Source organism: Prionailurus bengalensis, chromosome D1 (genome assembly GCF_016509475.1).
Source record: "Prionailurus bengalensis isolate Pbe53 chromosome D1, Fcat_Pben_1.1_paternal_pri, whole genome shotgun sequence".
Taxonomy (NCBI): domain Eukaryota; kingdom Metazoa; phylum Chordata; class Mammalia; order Carnivora; family Felidae; genus Prionailurus; species Prionailurus bengalensis.
Genome location: NC_057346.1, coordinates 43,429,296 through 43,449,643, shown reverse-complemented (window position 1 = coordinate 43,449,643; position 20,348 = coordinate 43,429,296). Strand labels below are relative to the sequence as shown.

Below are 20,348 nucleotides of genomic sequence, written 5' to 3'. Positions count from 1 at the left end.
TGGATCAACAACTTACTTGCAACACACCTCTTAATTGATTAACATAATAAAAATTAAGAGCTGAAGTTTAATATCAGTTACCTAACTGAGCCACAGATCTTTGGGAAGTAGTGAGGGAACAATATTCTCCCCATATACAGATGAGAAAATGAAGATTTGGCCAGGATTACACAATTTAGTGGCAAAACCTCAAATATACTCCTTGTAGGGTTTTATGCCAGTTAATTTATTTATCATTGGAAATGGATTTTTTCCCACTCTTCATTAGGACCTGCTTTGCTCCAAATGAGTGGGTTCTAGCCCTGCTTGTAGCACAGTGTAGTATCCTAGTTGGTAATGACAAAACCGTTCCAAGGAATTTCACTCATAATAGCCAGGTCTGATAATAATCCATCCTCCTCCCTCCCTCCCTCCCTCCCTCCCTCCCTCCCTCCCTCTTTCTTGGTGGTGGGGAGAGCAGGTTCAAGACTCCCCATTGGCAACTGTTCTTTTTTCTTTTTAAAAAACATTTTTTTGTGTGTAAACTCTACCCTCAACATGGGGCTCGAACTCACGATGCCGATATTAAGAGTCACATGCTCTACTGATGGAGCCAGCCAGACACCCCATTTCTTAGATGCAGGGACAGAGTTATCACTGTGACTTCAGAAAATATGCATAATCTGCATCCATTTTACTTATGTTACAGTTTACCATCTGTGTAATGTAGAAAAAAATAGCACCATGCTGGCTCTTTTTCTCTTTTCTCTGCAGGTATACGTTGAAGGGATATAGAGACACCTCAGCTGCCTGTTAAGATTCTGTATTTCTGTTACTACATTTTGTAAATATGCATTAGAAACTTTGTGTAAGAGGTTGTATGGGAGCAAGAATGACCTGTGCCCTTCAAGGTCCTCTACCAGGACTAAGAATCAAATTGACACAAACAGATTAACAGGAGGAAATCAAATTTAATAGCATACGCACAGGGATTCCACACAGACATGGAAATTCCAAAGCAGGACAAAATGAGTATACATGTCACCCTGAACTAAGAAGTGGGCAGGGGTCTGAGACTTCAGGTGAAAGAAATGTGCTTCACAGGGCAATGAGAAAAACAGATGTTTGGTAATAGATGTGTGCCCTGCCTATACAGAGGGATCACTCAGATCAAATTTATCTCTGCTAGTAACCCTTATTCGGGGAAAGACCACCAGTTTCGATTCTCCTGTGTTGTTAAGGGAGGGACAAAACTTTCTTTTGAGCCTGTAGGGTCTTGATTGCCTTCAGCTCAGAATAATCTTCATGCCAAAATGGCCCATCTTGGGGCAGCCCACCTTTGGCCCCTAGGGTGTTAAGCCCTTAAACATTTTTTGAATGAGGATTTTAATACCATCTTTGTAAACATAACTTAAATTATTTTAATGGAGTTATAAAAATTAACAAAAACTCCATTTAAAAAAAAAATTGGAAGTTATTCTTGGCAGTTGATTTTTCAGTCAAAAATTCAGATACACAGTAAAATTAAGTATTTGTATTAAGTAAAATTAAGTATCATAGCCATGTTGCCTATTTATTAGTTTTTTTTTTTAAACTCACTATACGGATGGACATGTGCTAATTTTAGGAAAACCTACATATTCAGAACCAGAAGTTCATGAAGCTCAAGAAGTTCATGATCTAGAAATAAATATCTTTTTATGATACGTGATGCATTGTCATATGGATTTTTTTTCCTTTAAGTGGTTTAAGATGAAAATACAAATGAGCTGAATTTTCAGAGAAACAACACATTTCCACAAAAGAAAAATTTAAACAAAAAGCACCACTCTATAGATATATTAAATGAGAGATTAATAAACTCATGACAGTATTTTTGGTGGCTAAAATTTTGGCTGCATAGTTTATTAATTAAAGATATTCCTGGTCAGGCTAATTATCATCATTGATTTTTAAGTGTATTACTATGCATGATGAATGGAGTACAAGAGATTCAGTCTGAACTGGTGTAAATATTTTTAGATTATTCCTTAATGAAGATACTTTATACAGATTGCTAATCAAAAGGTTTCTCACTTGGCTCTAACTTTCAGTCTTTAAAAATAAATGTGATTATCAATCATTCTTGGCACATCACAGCTTGGTATTTTGTAGGAAAATAATTTTTACCTCCCAAATCTATTTTACACAGTGAAATAAATAATTCCATAAAAGTTATAAGATGCATGAGTCTTAAGGAAAGATACGATACTTTCGTCATTTACTATGGGGACACGTCCAAAGGATCGCACATAACAATTCTCTACAAAGATCAGTCTCTCCAGTTTTTCCTTGAATGAGTATAAATTACAGAATGAAACCTTCAAAATACACTTTGAGGATCTATTTGATGCAATAATAGTGCTGCTTTGTTTTTTTTTTAACGTATCACATTTCAAAGCAATTTTTAGATGTAAATCTGCCTTACTTGGTTGTTCATTTGGGATGCTGGCTGACTAAACATTAATTTCTAACGACTTTCAATTTTTGTTCACCAGTAATTTTACACGGATGCCACATTTAGCAGGAACAGAACAAAACTTTCAGCTTGCAAAGCAAATTCAATCCCAGTGGAAAGAATTTGGCCTGGATTCTGTTGAGTTAGCCCATTATGATGTCCTGTTGTCCTATCCAAATAAGACTCATCCCAACTACATCTCAATAATTGATGAAGACGGAAATGAGGTAAAAAAAAAAAAAAAGGGAGAGATAAGAAACTACCCTCATCTCTATTTTTTTCAAGTACCTTTTATGAAAGAATGGTCCTATACCATCTCTAATTATTGATAGAAATTAATATTATTGAAACTTGTGAATGTTTTTCATATCTCATTACCAGTATCAGCTATTTTCCTATGATGTTTGAATTTAATGTGATGTTTGAAAAATTATGAGAAATTAATGCTTGATGACAGTTGTATTTCCTGTTTTTTTAGTATTGCATACTAATATATAGTAATATATTAGTACTTCCAAGCAATAAAATAAACACATTTTTGATAGGTTCAGACTATAAAAGAAACTGCATAAGTTTGGGGCTATCAGGAAACTCAGGACACCTGGTGTACAGTTTGAGTCATTAGGTTTTTACTGGTATTTAATGATATGTCTACTAGGATCATGTGTTCAGCTCTGTGCCCAGAACTTGGATGTGGCATTTGAAGGAGAAGAGTTTGGATGGCAAGTCTGTAGAAGGATATCTAAAGAATATACAATCTTGTTTGCAAGTTAGGGTACATACTTGAGAAAGAAGAGATAATACAAGTAACTGAGGTATATCTCATCGTGATATATATTCAATATGAAGGCTTATAAAATAAAACTCATACCTTTAATCCTATTTAGCATACCTTAGTTTTAAAGCTACAATATCTTAACTAAAATAACCTCTTTTAATCTAGATAGTTTCCTTCAGCCCTTTTCTTAGCGGGGCCTTCTAAATATGTCCAGCTTGATCAGTGAACTGAAAATGTCATGTGATTTAAATATGTATAGATTTAAAAAAATTTCATAATATGTCAATCACTTTCTATCAACTAATGAATCAATCTTTTAATGGCTAATATGCTGTTAGTTTTGTAGCCAGTCATATAATCCCATGCTAAATTTCCTAACATGATTCAAAATTTTCCATATTAGCTACTTTTTAAAATTATACTAGTTAATAGTTTATCTTTTTAAAATATTAATCTCAAAATTTAAAAAGTATTTTTGAAAAAGGTGTGTAGAATATCAGTGTACAGCATATGGTCCCATAACATTTGTTAAATAAGGTGTCATATCTATCTATATATAATCAAGTACTATGCAGTCTATAAAAGTGTGTTTAGGGAAATTCCTTAATGATAAAATAAAATATTATGTTAAAAAATATATACATATACTTAAACCTTTGTCTTGATCTGTCAAATTTGGGATTATCTATATACAATGAGGAAAATAGCAAACTTGCAGTTCTTTTTTCCTTCTTTGCTTTTATTATTCCATTTCATTATTTGTTTTTGCTATTATAAGCATTTATTAAATTCTTCAAGCCTGTCACATAACATAAAGGTATCATGCAGAAATTTCATTTCGGAGATTTTCTTGAATGGTGTCAGCTCTCTCATTTGGGTCCTAGACCAATTTCTACTGAGATGGCGAGTGTTTTCCCCACGCATTCAATAAGCAATTCTCAGACACCAGTTGGGTTGTTCTAGAATTCTATTCAGTTCTGACACTGTTTACCTGGGGATTGTGTCAGATTCCATAGGTAAGAAGTCAGTCTTCTAAAAGTGTCCCCTTCCACACTCATTCAGGATGCCACTTGAAAGCTTGGGTTGTTACTTGTGTTTCTGACCTACCTACTGGCTATAGACTGGAAGTTCCAAAGGCTCCCTCCAACTCAGGGTGCCAAGTGTAAGCAGGTTGTTACCTGTACTTCTGACAGATTGGGAGAAATCAGAGGTTCCCATGATCCCCTCCTCAGGTCTGATTAATTTGCTAGAGTGAATCAACATTTATAAAAACATTTTACATTTTAGATTGCTAAGTTAGTACAAAGGACAGTAAATGACATGAAGCAATAGCCAGATGAAGAGATGCATAGAGCACAGTATGTGGGAAAGAGCACAGAGCTTTCATGCCTTCTCTAGGAGTGCCAGTCTCCCCACACTCCCATGTGTTCACCAACCCAGAAGCTCTCTGAACCCTGTCCTTTGAGTGTGATGATTAAATCTTGGCTATTGGTGGTTGATCCAACTTCCAGGTCCTCTCCCTTCCCTGGTGGGAAGTGGGCAATGGGACGGAAAGTCCCAAGGCTCTAATCACAAAGTTGGTTCTCCTGACCCACCTGACCCCATCCTTAGGTGGGGTCAAAAGTTACCTCGTTAGCCTAACAATAGACCCTTTGTTGCTCTCATCAGGAAATTCCTTGTAGGAGGTTTTAGGAGCTCAGTGCCAGAAAAGGAAAGAGGATCAAATATATATTTATTGTAAATCACAATATCACACTGCCTAAAGCTTCCTAATTTTTTAAAAGCTGTATCATTGGTTCATCTTCCTTTTTATTTTCATCCAAGTACACCTGAACAAAGAGTCACAGACTTCTCCAAGTGCCTTGCTTCCTCCCTGTGTCCCTTTCCTGAAGCAGTTGCTATTCAACCGTTGACACAAAATAAACAAACCTTTTAAAAACTTTTAAAGGAAAAGGAAAAGAGTTTTATTTGAGCCCAAGTTAAGACAGCTGTGCAGGATACACAATCTTGCCAAAAGCAAAAGCAGCATTAGGGGAAAAAAAGAAGAGTATTAATCATATAATAAGAAGGTAGATGGGCTTTAAATGCTGTATATAAGTAATTAGAAAAAAAACTTAAAGGAAAAAAACTGGTTAAAAACATAGCATGTCAGACTAAATAAAATCAGCTGTGTACTATTTTATAAGGAGTGACTTGAATGTAACATCACAGCAAGTTTGAAAGTAACAAAACAAAAAGAAATACCAAGCAAATACTGACTTAAAAACTTGTCTATCTTGTAGTCAATTTTAGGGCAAAGTCAAAAACCTTATTAAGAGATAGAGAGGGTTACTACATAAGTGTTTCAATTCATTTTTGTCTGTTAAAGAAAAAGATACAACAGGCCCAAAATGGAGTTAATTGTACTAAGCCCCACTTCAGCAAACCAAGATTTAATACCTAACCTAGTACAGTTTCAGCCTCTCCCAGGAATGTAGCCTTTAACTAGTCAATTTGGAATTACCTGGTCAGCACTAATGAGGTAATCCACCTGATTGACCCCTTATGTTCCCCAAAGGACAAAGATCAATAAGGAAAAAAAAATACAAGGAATGCATAAATAAATAGTATAAGGAGTAAAAAAGAGAGGCATATCTCTAGATGTTGCCAAAATTCAAAAAGATAAAAAAATACTAGGAAGAAGTATGCCAACAATTCATAGCTGAGATGAAATGCAAAATGGAAAAAAACATGAAAATTGACATAAGAATGCACTTTTAAAAATCCAAAGAGTTTTAGAACATTAAAGAAATTAAATCCGTAATTCAAAAATTCCCACAACTCAAAGCATCAAGACCAACTGGTTTTCCTTTAAGTGTGAAAGATTAAAGTGAAAGATCATTTTTGTAAAGATCATTTAAATACAGTACAACACAACTTATTTCAGAGAATATTAAAAATTCAACTCATTTTTAAGGCAAGTATAATCTAGAAATTATAACCCAACAAAGACATTGCAAAAATACTAGCCAAATGTGTAATAAATATATATAGATAGATAACATAATTATCATTATGAAAAAGAAAAACTTATATACTTATCTCAAAAGACATCCCCCCCTAAATATTTAACACAATGAAACATATATTCATGACAAAAACTCTTAGTAAACTTGGAAAAGAAGTTAGTTGACATTACCTGATAAAGGTCACTGTAACTACCAAAATTGATGGTGAGACACTGAAAACATCCCCTTCAAGTTAAGCATATCTGTCACCACTTTTCAACATTGTACTTAATTAAGGTCCTGGCCAGTGCAGTGGAACAAAGGGTAATGGGAGACCAGGAGTGAACCTGTGTTGACTAACACAGTGACCTGCGTTATACTAACTAGAGCACCAAATATCTGCCTCTCCTGAGGCAATCTAAAATGAAGCCAAATCAACCACTACCCTCCGAAAATCCCCGCATTCTCCATATAGCCCATAATTTTTCCATGAGCCACATAAGGTACAAACTCATCTGAATCATTGGGCAAGATCACAAAAGAAACCGTAGTATAAAGTACAGTACAAATTCATATAGAAACACAGTCATTACATCAGCAAGTCTTTCAGCCAGTGGAGTATTCAAGTTGTTTTCATTCAATTTGCCTTTATGATAATCTCCAGTTTTACAGCATCACCAAATAAGTGAATTTTAGACCACGTTTATGAGTTATTCTAACAAGTAGGAGACACTTAAAAAATTGTTTTTTAATTTATTTTTGAGACAGAGAGAGACAGAGCATGATCAGGGGAGGGGCAGAGAGAGAGGGAGACACAGAATCTGAAGCAGGCTCCAGGGTTTGAGCTGTCGGCACAGAGCCAGATTCAGGGCTCGAACTCACAGACCAGACCGTGAGATCATGACCTGAGCTGGACTCAGATGCTTAACCAACTGAGCCACCCAGGCGCCCCTGAGTGGGAGACATTTTTTAAAGTCAAGGAAACAACTTTTTTTGGTGACTTTATCAAAAGGAGATTATATACCAGAGAGCATTGTTCTCTTTCCAAAATTCACTAATATAGCCTCAAATTATGTTTTCTGAATATAACCAAAATAATTTTGGTCCACAAATCTATATTAACCTTTTGTGACATAAAAAAAAGGCAGTATATAGTTCAGTCTATATCATATGCTATCTCTACACAAAGATAAAATAATGTGTTTATATATTTAAAACATTTCTGGTAGAATCTATAGAACACTGGTCTTATATGTTGCCTGTGGAAGGAGGAACTTGTGTGTGTTGTGCAGGAGAACAAAAATTGACAGTTTACCACACAGCTCTGCTCTGAATAGTCACAATAATTAAGCTACACTGGGAGATGGTGATAGTACAAAACCATTTGCAGGTGGGACAGAAGGACAAAAACAGAGCTGAGCTGTCACAACGTCAATAGAGAACACCTGAATCTGAAACACAGGCAATATAAGCTTGTGATTTAAAGAAATAGAAGTGAATATATAATTCAACTTATGGTTGTGATAAAATAAAGGGAATTTTCAACTCTTCATGTTTGTAAGCTCTGTCTCTGGGCTCCCAGAGAAGCTATACTTTAACATTTACTAAGATCAAAATGACTCGGCAAAACCTTAAAGTATGGCTCCATTTCTGCCCCAAGCACACACCGTACATCTGCTTTGTTAAAAATAAATAAGTAAATAACCAAAGAGAAGCATTCCAAACATAAGGATTAGACAAAGAAAGAAACCTCCCTGGTTCCCACTAGATTAAAACTATACAGACTTGCACATACTAAAAATGTAAGATAAAGTCTGTAACTTTCTGGAATGTCCTAGGTCATGATGATTTCTAACTTTTTCCCTTTTTTGTGTGTGTGTCTTGGGTGGTTGATCTTATTAGTTTTATTTTTTAGTAGTTTGGAAACTAAAACATCTGATCCCTACTTAACAATGTCATAATCAATATTTCTACAATACAAACATCTTAGAATACTTTCACTTTGGTCATGCACTATCAATTTATACCCAGAATTCTAATTCAACCTTATTCTTTTCAACTTGAATAATACTTGCTTTTATTATTACATACAGTCCATATTTATTCATTTTTTTCCATATATTTGCGATAACTTGCTTACCAATCTTTGAATCATATAAGAGCTTCTTTTAGAGGCTTTGTTTTGTTGAATGATACCTTTAGAAGTTTTCTTTGTTTTCAGTGAATGTCTGTTGGCTCCAAACAGTTACTTTTTGGTAGAAAATGGGTCTTTCATTTCATTTTCAAAAGGAAAGATGTTTTATGCATTATGCATTACGTTATTGAGATACCAGCTACCAATCTAATTTTTATTCTGTTTGGGTATCTTGTGTAATCTCTCTTTTGCAACTTTTAACATTAAGTATTATATTGAATATTACAGTTTAACTATGATGGGTCTGGATGTAGATTATTTTTTAGTTAGCTTGGTCAGGATTCATTGGACAGCCTGAATCCTAGAGTTCATAGTTTTTATTAGTTTGGAAAATTCTTAGTCATTATATATTCAAATTTAGCTCCTTCACATTCTTTCTATTCTCTTCTTTTACAAGTCCTCATATATACATCCAACAGGTTTATCTCTAGTGTATCTTCAATCCTGAAGGTTGTTGTATTTTGGAGACCCAGCTTTATGCAGGGGTCTCTTGTAAGACTCTATTATTTGGACCATCTCTAGACTTTCTTTAAACATCGTGTGCCCCTCTTTTGGGGTCCCAGGCTCCATTAGATTCAACTTTAGTGCAACCTCTCAGGATTCCCGAGAATCCTGAAAATCCTGGAATGTGCCACTTTTTTGCTTCTGAGTAGTCCTTACTCCTCCCCCCGCCTCAATTCAATGGTATGCTTAAAAACATAATAATTTATTTTTAGTTCAAGTGTGAATGTTGTTCAGTGTGTCTAGGTACTATTAGATATGGATCTTCTTGAATGTATTTTTTTTATTGAAATAAATTTAGTATGTAATTTGTTGCTAAATAATCATCTTAGCAATGTTATAAGGGACTGAATTTATAATACAATGCTACTTTTTATTTGGGTATTAACATTTCCTCCTAAATCAAACCTGGTGCTTTATAGGTCCTCTTTGGGTCTATAGTTTATTCTTCTGATGAAATCCTCACAACTTCTAGCACAGTGCTGGATATTTGATATGTATTTGCAAAATACTGAAGGATTGATTAACCCTATACTGAAAGGGAAGAATATACACATTTTTTTCCTTGTGTTTGACTTGTAGCAATCAAACTTTACCTGATTTACTTTTGATTATCGTATTTTGTTTTTCTAGATTTTTAACACATCATTATTTGAACCACCTCCTCCAGGATATGAAAATGTTTCAGACGTTGTGCCACCTTTTAATGCCTTCTCCCCGCAGGGAATGCCAGAGGTAAAAATGCAATATGATGAAACAAAAATAACAAACAGAATTCCTCATATATGCAGGCAACAATTAAACAGTTATAAGATTTTTCATATAATCCAAATTTACCCCTTTTTTACAGTTAAGAAACTAGAATTTCTTTATAAGAAAAGGACTATTAGTTTTGTTGACCGTTTTTAAAGATAAAATTTACTCCAATGAGATGCAGAAATGCAAAATGTACATTTACTGACTTTTGACAAATGCGTATACCTATGTAATCCAAACCCCTTAACACACAAAATATTAGTCACTTCAGAATGTACCTTTATGACCTTTCTCAATCGGTATTACACAGACACAGTCATTCAATTTGTTTTTGCCACCATTGATTAGTTTTGCCTATTCTAAAAATTCACCTAAACAGAATTGTATAGCATGTAATCATTTGTGTCCAGTTTCTTTCACTAAGCATAGAGTCTATGAGATTCCTGCGTTTTAGCATTTAGCTCATTCTTTTTTATTGCCAAGTAATTTTCATTGTATGAAAATACATTAATTACTACTGTTGCATGGCAGTGATTAGTTTTCAAAGAATTTGAATAAGAGTATTGTTGCCATTTTCAAATGGGGAGCCTGAATGTCCATTCTAGAAAATTTTGTGTGGTCTACTCAATAAAGCAGTGTATTTAACTATCATCTGAAATTCTACAGTCAATCCGATTCTTGTGTGGTACTTTGTTGTTTAGAAGAAAGCTAAGAAAGGTAAATTTGAAAGAGTTGAATATAATTTATTAATATATTTAAAAAATTATCTTTCCCATTAAAATATTTGACAGCAAGTAGATTCAATTTTGGATGTACTGGGTTGAGATGCCTAGGATATATGGTATATTTACGAGAAGTTGCTGATTGACAGTTGGGTATATTGAAATACCACCTGATAGAAGGGTAAGAGTTGGCTATTATTGGAAACATCCTAAGTAAAAAAATTGTATTTAGAGTTGAATATTTAAAAGTCTATCTTCACCAATCAATGAGGATTTAATCCAAGAACATAAGTATTATTTAATATCAGGCAACAGTGCCATATTTTTTAATAAGAGAGAAAAATACTCTTTTTTATTTTCAGATGTATTGGCTTTACTGGCTTATTTATAATTTAAAAACACAAGCTTTGAATCAAAGAATATTTTCTATTGATTTCATGAAACTTATTTCAAATGAATAGTTTACATCTTACTTAATGGTATAATATTAGAAAAATTCTTTCTAAAATTGGCACATAAATAGAATGCATACAATTGTAATTATTTTATGGTTCACCTGAGATAGAAATGTGGCATTTAACAATTGGAAATGAAGAGAGAGTATATTTTATTTTATTTTTAGTTTATTTTTAATGTTTATTTATTTTTGAGAGACAGAGAGAGAGACAGAGTGCGAGAGAGGGGAGGGCCAGGGAGGGAGACACAGAATCCAAAGCATGCTCCAAGCTCTGAGCTGTCAGCACAGAGCCAGATGTGGGGCTCGAACCCATGAACTGTGAGATCATGACCTGAGCCGAAGTCGGACCCTTAACCAACTGAGCCACACAGATGCCCCAAGATAGTATATTTTAGATCTCACGTGTCCTGACATCACTTAGACTTGTTCCTCAGGTTAAGGCGCCTTACCATCATGGGCCCATGTATGATCCCTAATTTAAATGTATTTTCTTTTCCTTTCATCTCCCATCCCTATCCTCGATCTCATTCCTTTCCCCTCCCCCCAGTGTATTTGTGTCCTTAGCAATGTACACAGTGTTCTTAAAAATATATGACTTTATTTTGTGTTTGATGTACTTTAAATTTCTATAGGTAGCATTATATTTTAGGTCTTACTTCATCTCTTACTATTTTCAATCAACGTCCTTTAAAAAATCTACCCTGTTGCTTTGTCAGAGCAGCTCATCACTTTTGCTGTTGCCTATCATTTCATGATATGTGCACATCACATGTAACTTACCCATTCTTTTAGTTGCCAACACTGCTTTACTTTTAAGTTCTCATGACCACAGTGTTGCAACAAGTAACCTCATACGTGTCCCTGTTTGGGCTTGCCAGGGTTTCTCTGTTCATGGTAAACCAGGTATGGGATTGCTGTTTTATAGGAATATTTAATTTCCCGACGTCCAGACTGTAGCAGTTTATTGCTTGCACTGACAACCTTTTTTTATATATTTTCATCAACACTTGAAATTATGTAACTTTATAATTTTTGCCCATCTAAGTGTTTTAATTTATTTTAATTCACATTTCTCTGATTACCAGTGAGGTTGCTTGTCTCTATACATAGTTGTTTATTAGCTGTTCTGGTTTTTATTCTGTGCAAGGACTACGTATAGCCTTCTCCTTTTCCTGTTGAATTTCCAGCCTTTTTTCTTATTGAATTTAAGTATTTCTTAAATATTTTAATTATTTATTCAATATTGGTTTAAATATTATAAGTATCTTCTAATTTTTCACCTATTCATGTTATCTAAGCTTTCCTTTATTGAAAATATATCTTTAATTTTGATATTGCCCAATTGTTCTTATGTTTTTAAACTTTGGGTTTTCTTTATTAATTCTCCTCATTATTTACAGTGATAAATCTGTATAACCAGAATATATAAAAAATACTAATACATAATTATTTAAAAATAGCATTAATATTATCAGATTGGAGTTAAATATATATGGACAGACAGTATATAATAAGAGGAAATATAGCAACAATTTTTAATTTAAGATAGCCGTAAAATATAAAATATACTTTAAAAGTCTTCAGTGAGTGTGAAGTAGTTCAAAAACACTAAAATTTATTGAGCAATGAAAATACTATGTATAAAGAAATAGATTATGGGGGCACCTGGGTGGCTGAGTTGGTTAAGCATTCTACTTAGGCTCAGGTCAAGGTCTCGCAGTTCCTGAGTTTGAGCCCCACTTCAGGCTCTGTGCTGATAGCTCAAAGCCTAGAGCCTGCTTCAGATTCTGTGTCTCCTTCTCTGCCCCTCTCTCATTCATGCTCTGTCTCTCTGTCTCTCTTTCTCAAAAGTAAACTTAAAAAAAAAAGAAACAGATTATGTTTCTAGATAAGAAGACAGAGTGTTATAAGAAGAAAATTATACCCACATTAGTATGTGGGCTTAATGTATAATCAGATAAAATCCCCAAATACTTTTTGGACTTTGACAGAATTATTCTACTCCTAAGAGTCATAGAGATTATTAACTCATTTCTTTCAAGTAGATTTAAACTCTTCTAGATTAATGGAAAGCTAGAAGGATCCCCTGATTCCGCATGAGATTCTTGTTTGTGTTCAAATATTAGATGAATTTGCGGCTGGTGTGCTTCACTGGGTCACCTGTAACTCAGCTAGTGCAATGTTAGTTCTTTTTAAAATTATATATGTCTGTATGTGGGCTTAATATTTTTCACTGTAAGCTATCTTCAGATCTACATCTGAATTCTCTGGAGTGTAAAGTACTGGGCTCTGCTTTAGGCTATTTGAAATGAGCAATTTGACAATGTCTAATAAAAATATAATCTAAGGGTGTCTGGGTGGCTCAGTCAATTAAGCATCCAACTCTCGGTTTTCAGCTCAGGTCATGATCTCGGGCCTTTCTAGGTTCATGCCCGTTTTGGGCTCTCTGCTGGCAGCATGGGGCCTGGTTGGGATTCTCTCTCTTCGCCTGTCTTTCTGTTTCTCCCCCACTCCCCCCGTCTCTCTCAAAACAAACTTTAAAAATATATGTAATCTAATTTTTGGTTTTCAAACTTCAGTACATATCATGATAATCGAGAAGGCTTATAAAACACAGGTTCTGGTTCCCACCTTGCTGAGTTTTGGTAGGTCTTCATAGTTTGTTCCCAGTAAGACTCCAGGTCTTGATTCTGTGGGTTTAACAACTATATTTTGGGAGCCTCATGTCTTTCCTCCCAGTTCTGTTTCAGCTAACAAGAACAGGAAGATGGAAGCTTGAAAGACACGGAAAATTCTAGGCTGACAGTGCAAGATTGTATTTATTCCCAGTCATAGAACAATGGTACAGTGTAAACTTTACAAGAAGGTCATTGTCTGAAAACAAAGCTTTTTTCTAAATAACAGTGACAACTTGCATTTGTGAAGTGCCCAGAGGACATATCTATCACACTTGTGTTCATTTTCAAAGTGTCCTGTCATTTTTAAACCAATATCTTCTCCAATCCCACCTCCATCATAATTTGTTCTGTGAGGATTACAGATTTATCAAAAGATAGCCACAATTTATAGACATTTTAGGAAGCAGTGTCACCAAAGTTAGTGATATTAAATAGAGATACATTTCAGGTAGGACACTGACACTAAAACAAAATTCACTGAAATCAGATTGGTTAATGTCTCTATACTCACAGAATAAAAGCAAGCTCCAGAGAAGGCTAACAATTATAAATGAGACATACTACAGTGCTATCATTAATAGTGTATTAATATTGCATTGTCTGAAGAAGAAATACAAGAGCTAAAATACAAGAGCTAATCCCTTTACTGAAGCAAAGATTCAGATGTCACCTTCTCAGTAGACTTTCCTCTTTTTATTAACATTGCACCCACCCAAGTACTAGTTACTGTTTGCCTATTCTATTTAAACTTTGAAAAAATTTTTGACAGCACTTATCACTTTTTAATATACCATATAATTTACTTACTTTTTAATTCATTATTATCTTTCTGCTTTTCACATAAATGTAAGTTCCTCCAAGGACAGGGATTTACTGTATCCCTAATTTTTTTTTAATGTTTATTTATTTTTGGGAGAGAGAGATGGAGTGTGAGCGGGGAAGGGACAGAGAGAGAAGGAGATGCAGAATCCGAAGCAGGCTCCAGGCTCTGAGTTGTCAGCACAGAGCCCAACACGGGGTTCGAATCCATGAACTGTGAGATCATGACCTGAGCCAAAGTCAGATGCTAACCAACTGAGCCACCCAGGTGCCCCTCTTTTTAAGTTTTTTAATTAATTTATTTATTTTTGAGAGAGAGAGAGAGAGCAAGCAGAGGGGAGGCAGAGAGAGAGGGAGAGAGAAAGAGAATCCCAAGCAGGCCCCACACTGCTAGCATTGCTAAGTGCAGAGCCCAAACCCTGGTTCGAACCCAGGAACCATGAGACCATGACCTAAGCTGAAGTCAAGAGTCAGGTGCTTGACCAACTGAGCCTCCTAGGCACCCCAACAAATGACCTTCTTAATACCCATCACCCAATGTAGCCCATCTTCCACCAATCTCTCTCCATCAAGCCTCAGTTTGTTCTCTATGGTTAAGAGTCTCTTGTGGTTATTTCCATCTCTCCTTTTCCCCTCCTCCCCCACCCCTTCCCATATGTTCATCTGTTTTGTTTCTTAAGTTCCACATATGAGTAAAAGCATACATATATATATTCTTAATCAAGGGAAGTTGGGCAGTGATCAAGAAAAAAGACTTCCAAGCATTCCCAGATTCTAGGTGACAGAAACTGAAGTGGAATCTAGTATACTAAATATTCATTAAGAAGCATTCTCTTGGGATCAGTACCTGTGTCAGGGAGGGAAAGGAAGCCAGATGGAGCAGAAGGAGCAGTCACCCTCAATGCCAGCTCTGGGACAGCATCGGCTGGAGTCAGCATAGCCCTTCAGAACTGTCCTGGGTTGGACTAAGATGTCCAAGTCTTTTTTTTTTTTCAATATATGAAATTTATTGTCAAATTGGTTTCCATACAACACCCAGTGCTCATCCCAAAAGGTGCCCTCCTCAATACCCATCACCCACCCTCCCCTCCCTCCCACCCCCCATCAACCCTCAGTTTGTTCTCAGTTTTTAAGAGTCTCTTATGCTTTGGCTCTCTCCCACTCTAACCTCTTTTTTTTTTCCTTCCCCTCCCCCATGGGTTTCTGTTAAGTTTCTCATGATCCACATAAGAGTGAAACCATATGGTATCTGTCTTTCTCTGTATGGCTTATTTCACTTAGCATCACACTCTCCAGTTCCATCCACGTTGCTACAAAGGGCCATGTTTCGTTCTTTCTCATTGCCATGTAGTACTCCATTGTGTATATAAACCACAATTTCTTTATCCATTCATCAGTTGATGGACATTTAGGCTCTTTCCATAATTTGGCTATTGTTGAGAGTGCTGCTATGAACATTGGGGTACAAGTGGCCCTATGCATCAGTACTCCTGTATCCCTTGGGTAAATTCCTAGCAGTGCTATTGCTGGGTCATAGGGTAGGTCTATTTTTAATTTTCTGAGGAACCTCCACACTGTTTTCCAGAGTGGCTGCACCAATTTGCATTCCCACCAACAGTGCAAGAGGGTTCCCGTTTCTCCACATCCTCGCCAGCATCTATAGTCTCCTGATTTGTTCATTTTGGCCACTCTGACTGGTGTGAGGTGATACCTGAGTGTGGTTTTGATTTGTATTTCCCTGATGAGGAGTGACGTTGAGCATCTTTTCATGTGCCTGTTGGCCATCCGGATGTCTTCTTTAGAGAAGTGTCTATTCATGTTTTCTGCCCATTTCTTCACTGGGTTATTTGTCTTTCGGGTGTGGAGTTTGGTGAGCTCTTTATAGATTTTGGATACTAGCCCTTTGTCCGATATGTCATTTGCAAATATCTTTTCCCATTCCGTTGGTTGCCTTTTAGTTTTGTTGGTTGTTTCCTTTGCTGTGCAGAAGCTTTTTATCTTCATAAGGTCCCAGTAATTCACTTTTGCTTTTAATTCCCTTGCCTTTGGGGATGTGTCGAGTAAGAGATTGCTACGGCTGAGGTCAGAGAGGTCTTTTCCTGCTTTCTCCTCTAAGGTTTTGATGGTTTCCTATCTCACATTTAGGTCCTTTATCCATTTTGAGTTTATTTTTGTGAATGGTGTGAGTAGTGGTCTAGTTTCAACCTTCTGCATGTTGCTGTCCAGTTCTCCCAGCACCATTTGTTAAAGAGACTGTCTTTTTTCCATTGGATGTTCTTTCCTGCTTTGTCAAAGATGAGTTGGCCATACGTTTGTGGGTCTAGTTCTGGGGTTTCTATTCTATTCCATTGGTCTATGTGTCTGTTTTGGTGCCAATACCATGCTGTCTTGATGATGACAGCTTTGTAGTAGAGGCTAAAGTCTGGGATTGTGATGCCTCCTGCTTTGGTCTTCTTCTTAAAAATTACTTTGGCTATTTGGGGCCCTTTGTGGTTCCATATGAATTTTAGGATTGCTTGTTCTAGTTTCGAGAAGAATGCTGGTGCAATTTTGATTGGGATTGCATTGAATGTGTAGATAGCTTTGGGTAGTATTGACATTTTGACAATATTTATTCTTCCAATCCATGAGCAGGGAATGTCTTTCCATTTCTTTATATCTTCTTCAGTTTCCTTCATAAGCTTTCTATAGTTTTCAGCATACAGATCTTTTACATCTTTGGTTAGATTTATTCCTAGGTATTTTATGCTTCTTGGTGCAATTGTGAATGGGATCAGTTTCTTTATTTGTCTTTCTGTTGCTTCATTGTTAGTGTATAAGAATGCAACTGATTTCTGTACATTGATTTTGTGTCCTGCAACTTTGCTAAATTCATGTATCAGTTCTAGCAGACTTTTGGTAGAGTCTATCGGATTTTCCATGTATAGTATCATGTCATATGCAAAAAGTGAAAGCTTGACTTCATCTTTGCCAATTTTGATGCCTTTGATTTCCTTTTGTTGTCTGATTGCTGATGCTAGCACTTCCAACACTATGTTAAACAACAGCGGTGAGAGTCGGCATCCCTGCGTGTTCCTGATCTCAGGGAAAAAGCTCTCAGTTTTTCCCCATTGAGGATGATGTTAGCTGTGGGCTTTTCATAAATGGCTTTTATGATCTTTAAGTATGCTCCTTCTATCCCAACTTTCTCAAGGGTTTTTATTAAGAAAGGGTGCTGGATTTTGTCAAAGGCCTTTTCTGCATCAATTGACAGGATCATATGGTTCTTATCTTTTCTTTTATTAATGTGATGTATCACGTTGATTGATTTGAGAATGTTGAATGAGCCCTGCAGCCCAGGAATGAATCCCACTTGATCATGGTGAATAATTCTTTTTATATGCTGTTGAATTCGATTTGCTAGTATCTTATTGAGAATTTTTGCATCCATATTCATCAGGGATATTAGCCTGTAGTTCTCTTTTTTTACTGGGTCTCTGTCTGGTTTAGGAATCAAAGTAATACTGGCTTCATAGAATGAGTCTGGAAGTTTTCCTTCCCTTTCTATTTCTTGGAATAGCTTGAGAAGGATAGGTATTATCTCTGCTTTAAACGTCTGGTAGAACTCCCCTGGGAAGCCATCTGGTCCTGGACTCTTATTTTTGGGAGATTTTGGATAACTGATTCAATTTCTTCATTGGTTATGGGTCTGTTCAAGCTTTCTATTTCCTCCTGATCGAGTTTTGGAAGAGTGTGGGTGTTCAGGAATTTGTCCATTTCTTCCAGGTTGTCCAATTTGATGGCATATAATTTTTCATAGTATTCCCTGATAATTGTTTGTATCTCTGAGGGATTGGTTGTAATAATTCCATTTTCATTCATGATTTTATCTAGTTGGTCATCTCCCTTTTCTTTTTGAGAAGCCTGGCTAGAGGTTTGTCAATTTTGTTTATTTTTTCAAAAAACCAACTCTTGGTTTCGTTGATCTGCTCTACGGTTTTTTTAGATTCTATATTGTTTATTTCTGCTGTGATCTTTATTATTTCTCTTCTTCTGCTGGGTTTAGGCTGCCTTTGCTGTTCTGCTTCTAGTTCCTTTAGGTGTGCTGTTAGATTTTGTATTTGGGATTTTTCTTGTTTCTTGAGATAGGCCTGGACTGCAATGTATTTTCCTCTCAGGACTGCCTTCGCTGCATCCCAAAGCATTTGGATTGTTGTATTTTCATTTTCGTTTGTTTCCATATATTTTTTTTTAATTTTTTTTTAACGTTTATTTATTTTTGAGACAGAGAGAGACAGCATGAACGGGGGTGGTCAGAGAGAGGGAGACACAGAATCTGAAACAGGCTCCAGGCTCTGAGCTGTCAGCACAGAGCCCGACACGGGGCTCGAACTCATGAACTGTGAGATCGTGACCTGAGCCGAAGTCGGACGCTTAACCGACTGAGCCACCCAGGCGCCCCTCGTTTGTTTCCATATATTTTTTAATTTCTTCTCTAATTGCCTGGTTGACCCAGTAATTCTTTAGTAGGGTGATGTCCAAGTCTTTATAGTCCCACACTGATCTGTCACTGATGTGTGACATCCTAAGAAAGGGCATGACCTTGAGCATGGTGGTTGTCTGTACCTGAGGCAATCCTTGGAGAGGCTTGAGAATTGAAGGATGTCTGCGGAGAGCCTTCCTTGAAACTGGAACAAGAACGTCATCACTGAAGAGGAATCTGGGCAGCACATCCCAGTGTCCAGAACATATATATTTTACTTTAGAGTAAAATTTTTTGGGGAAAGGGGGACAAAAGTGAAGCTGAAGGTAAATGGGATGGTAAAATTCTGACTGAAGAGTGTGTTCCTGTAGTTTTCAAATGGATGATATTGAATAATAAATCAGTGTAGTGTTTATATGCCTTTGGATACATATAAAAATTGATGTAAATTTGCTCCTAAAAATGTTAATACTTCTAATATGCTGGTAATTGCATTTGTTATAGTGACTTAAAGGTATGGTATTAGATCTTAAAGGTATGATATTAGACTTAAAGGTATGATTTTAGATGTCAAGTAAATGTATGAGAGAGTACATTACTTTTCAAAAGTAATTTATGGAGTAGGTAAGAAAAAATGAAGAACACTGGTCATTTTGCAAATAAGAGTACTGAGACTCAGAGATGTTATAAGACTTACACACAGTCATACTAATAATATGAAACCAGACCCATAAAGCCCTTAAAAATTACCTGACCTTTCTTCCTTACCTGGTGGTTGTAAAGACCCATTAATCTACTATTTGTGAATGTACTTCTAAAAGAATAAAGCTCTCATCAAGAGTTTCTTAACCTAGAGAGCCTGGACCCTTCAAATTGCCAGTGGCAATATGTATATTTGTATACATTTGTGGGGGGGAACACTTCTATAGCTTTATAGCCACTATAGAGGAGACATATAAGCAAACCTTACTGTTAAGTTCATACATCTCTAACCCAGCCAATTGCTTTAATTCAAGTTCTTCTCTCTTGAATCTCTTATTTGAGTTTCATGCTTTCTGACCCCCATGAACTCTCTTGCGTCTTCCCTCATTCAAAGATGGGAAACAGTCTTCATGCAGGGAAACCTCCTTGTATTAAATCTTACTTGTACTAAATCATTCCTGATCTCAACAGGGTGATCTAGTGTATGTTAACTATGGCCGGATTGAAGACTTCTTTAAACTAGAGAGGGACATGAAAATCAATTGCTCTGGGAAGATTGTGATTGCCAGATATGGGAAAATTTTCAGAGGAAATAAGGTAAAAGTCATTTGTTTTTCCTTGTCCCCAAATACAAAAAATTATGTCATATCTTACATGTGTAGAAACATATCCTTCAAACTTTCTGAGGACTATAATCTTCTCATATTATATAACATGCCTACCTTATGGGGAGGACACACGTACTAGCTTATAGATAAGGGTTTTAATGGGGTCTTTGGAGTTTGGGCCAATGAGGAAGTTCAGGGAGAACAGAGC

At 36.0% G+C, this 20,348-nt stretch overlaps 1 protein-coding gene across 3 annotated transcripts in view; it reads left to right on the top strand.

Annotated features, from left to right (window-relative positions):
* FOLH1B (folate hydrolase 1B) overlaps positions 1 to 20,348 on the top strand; it is a 73,728-nt gene that overhangs the window by 4,452 nt on the left and 48,928 nt on the right. For all 3 annotated transcript variants that reach the window (XM_043579966.1, XM_043579965.1, XM_043579967.1), the window contains exons 3-5: positions 2,517 to 2,703; positions 9,570 to 9,671; positions 20,004 to 20,129. In XM_043579966.1, the coding sequence (XP_043435901.1) occupies positions 2,517 to 2,703; positions 9,570 to 9,671; positions 20,004 to 20,129 (415 nt within the window). The remainder of the gene's footprint in view (positions 1 to 2,516; positions 2,704 to 9,569; positions 9,672 to 20,003; positions 20,130 to 20,348) is intronic.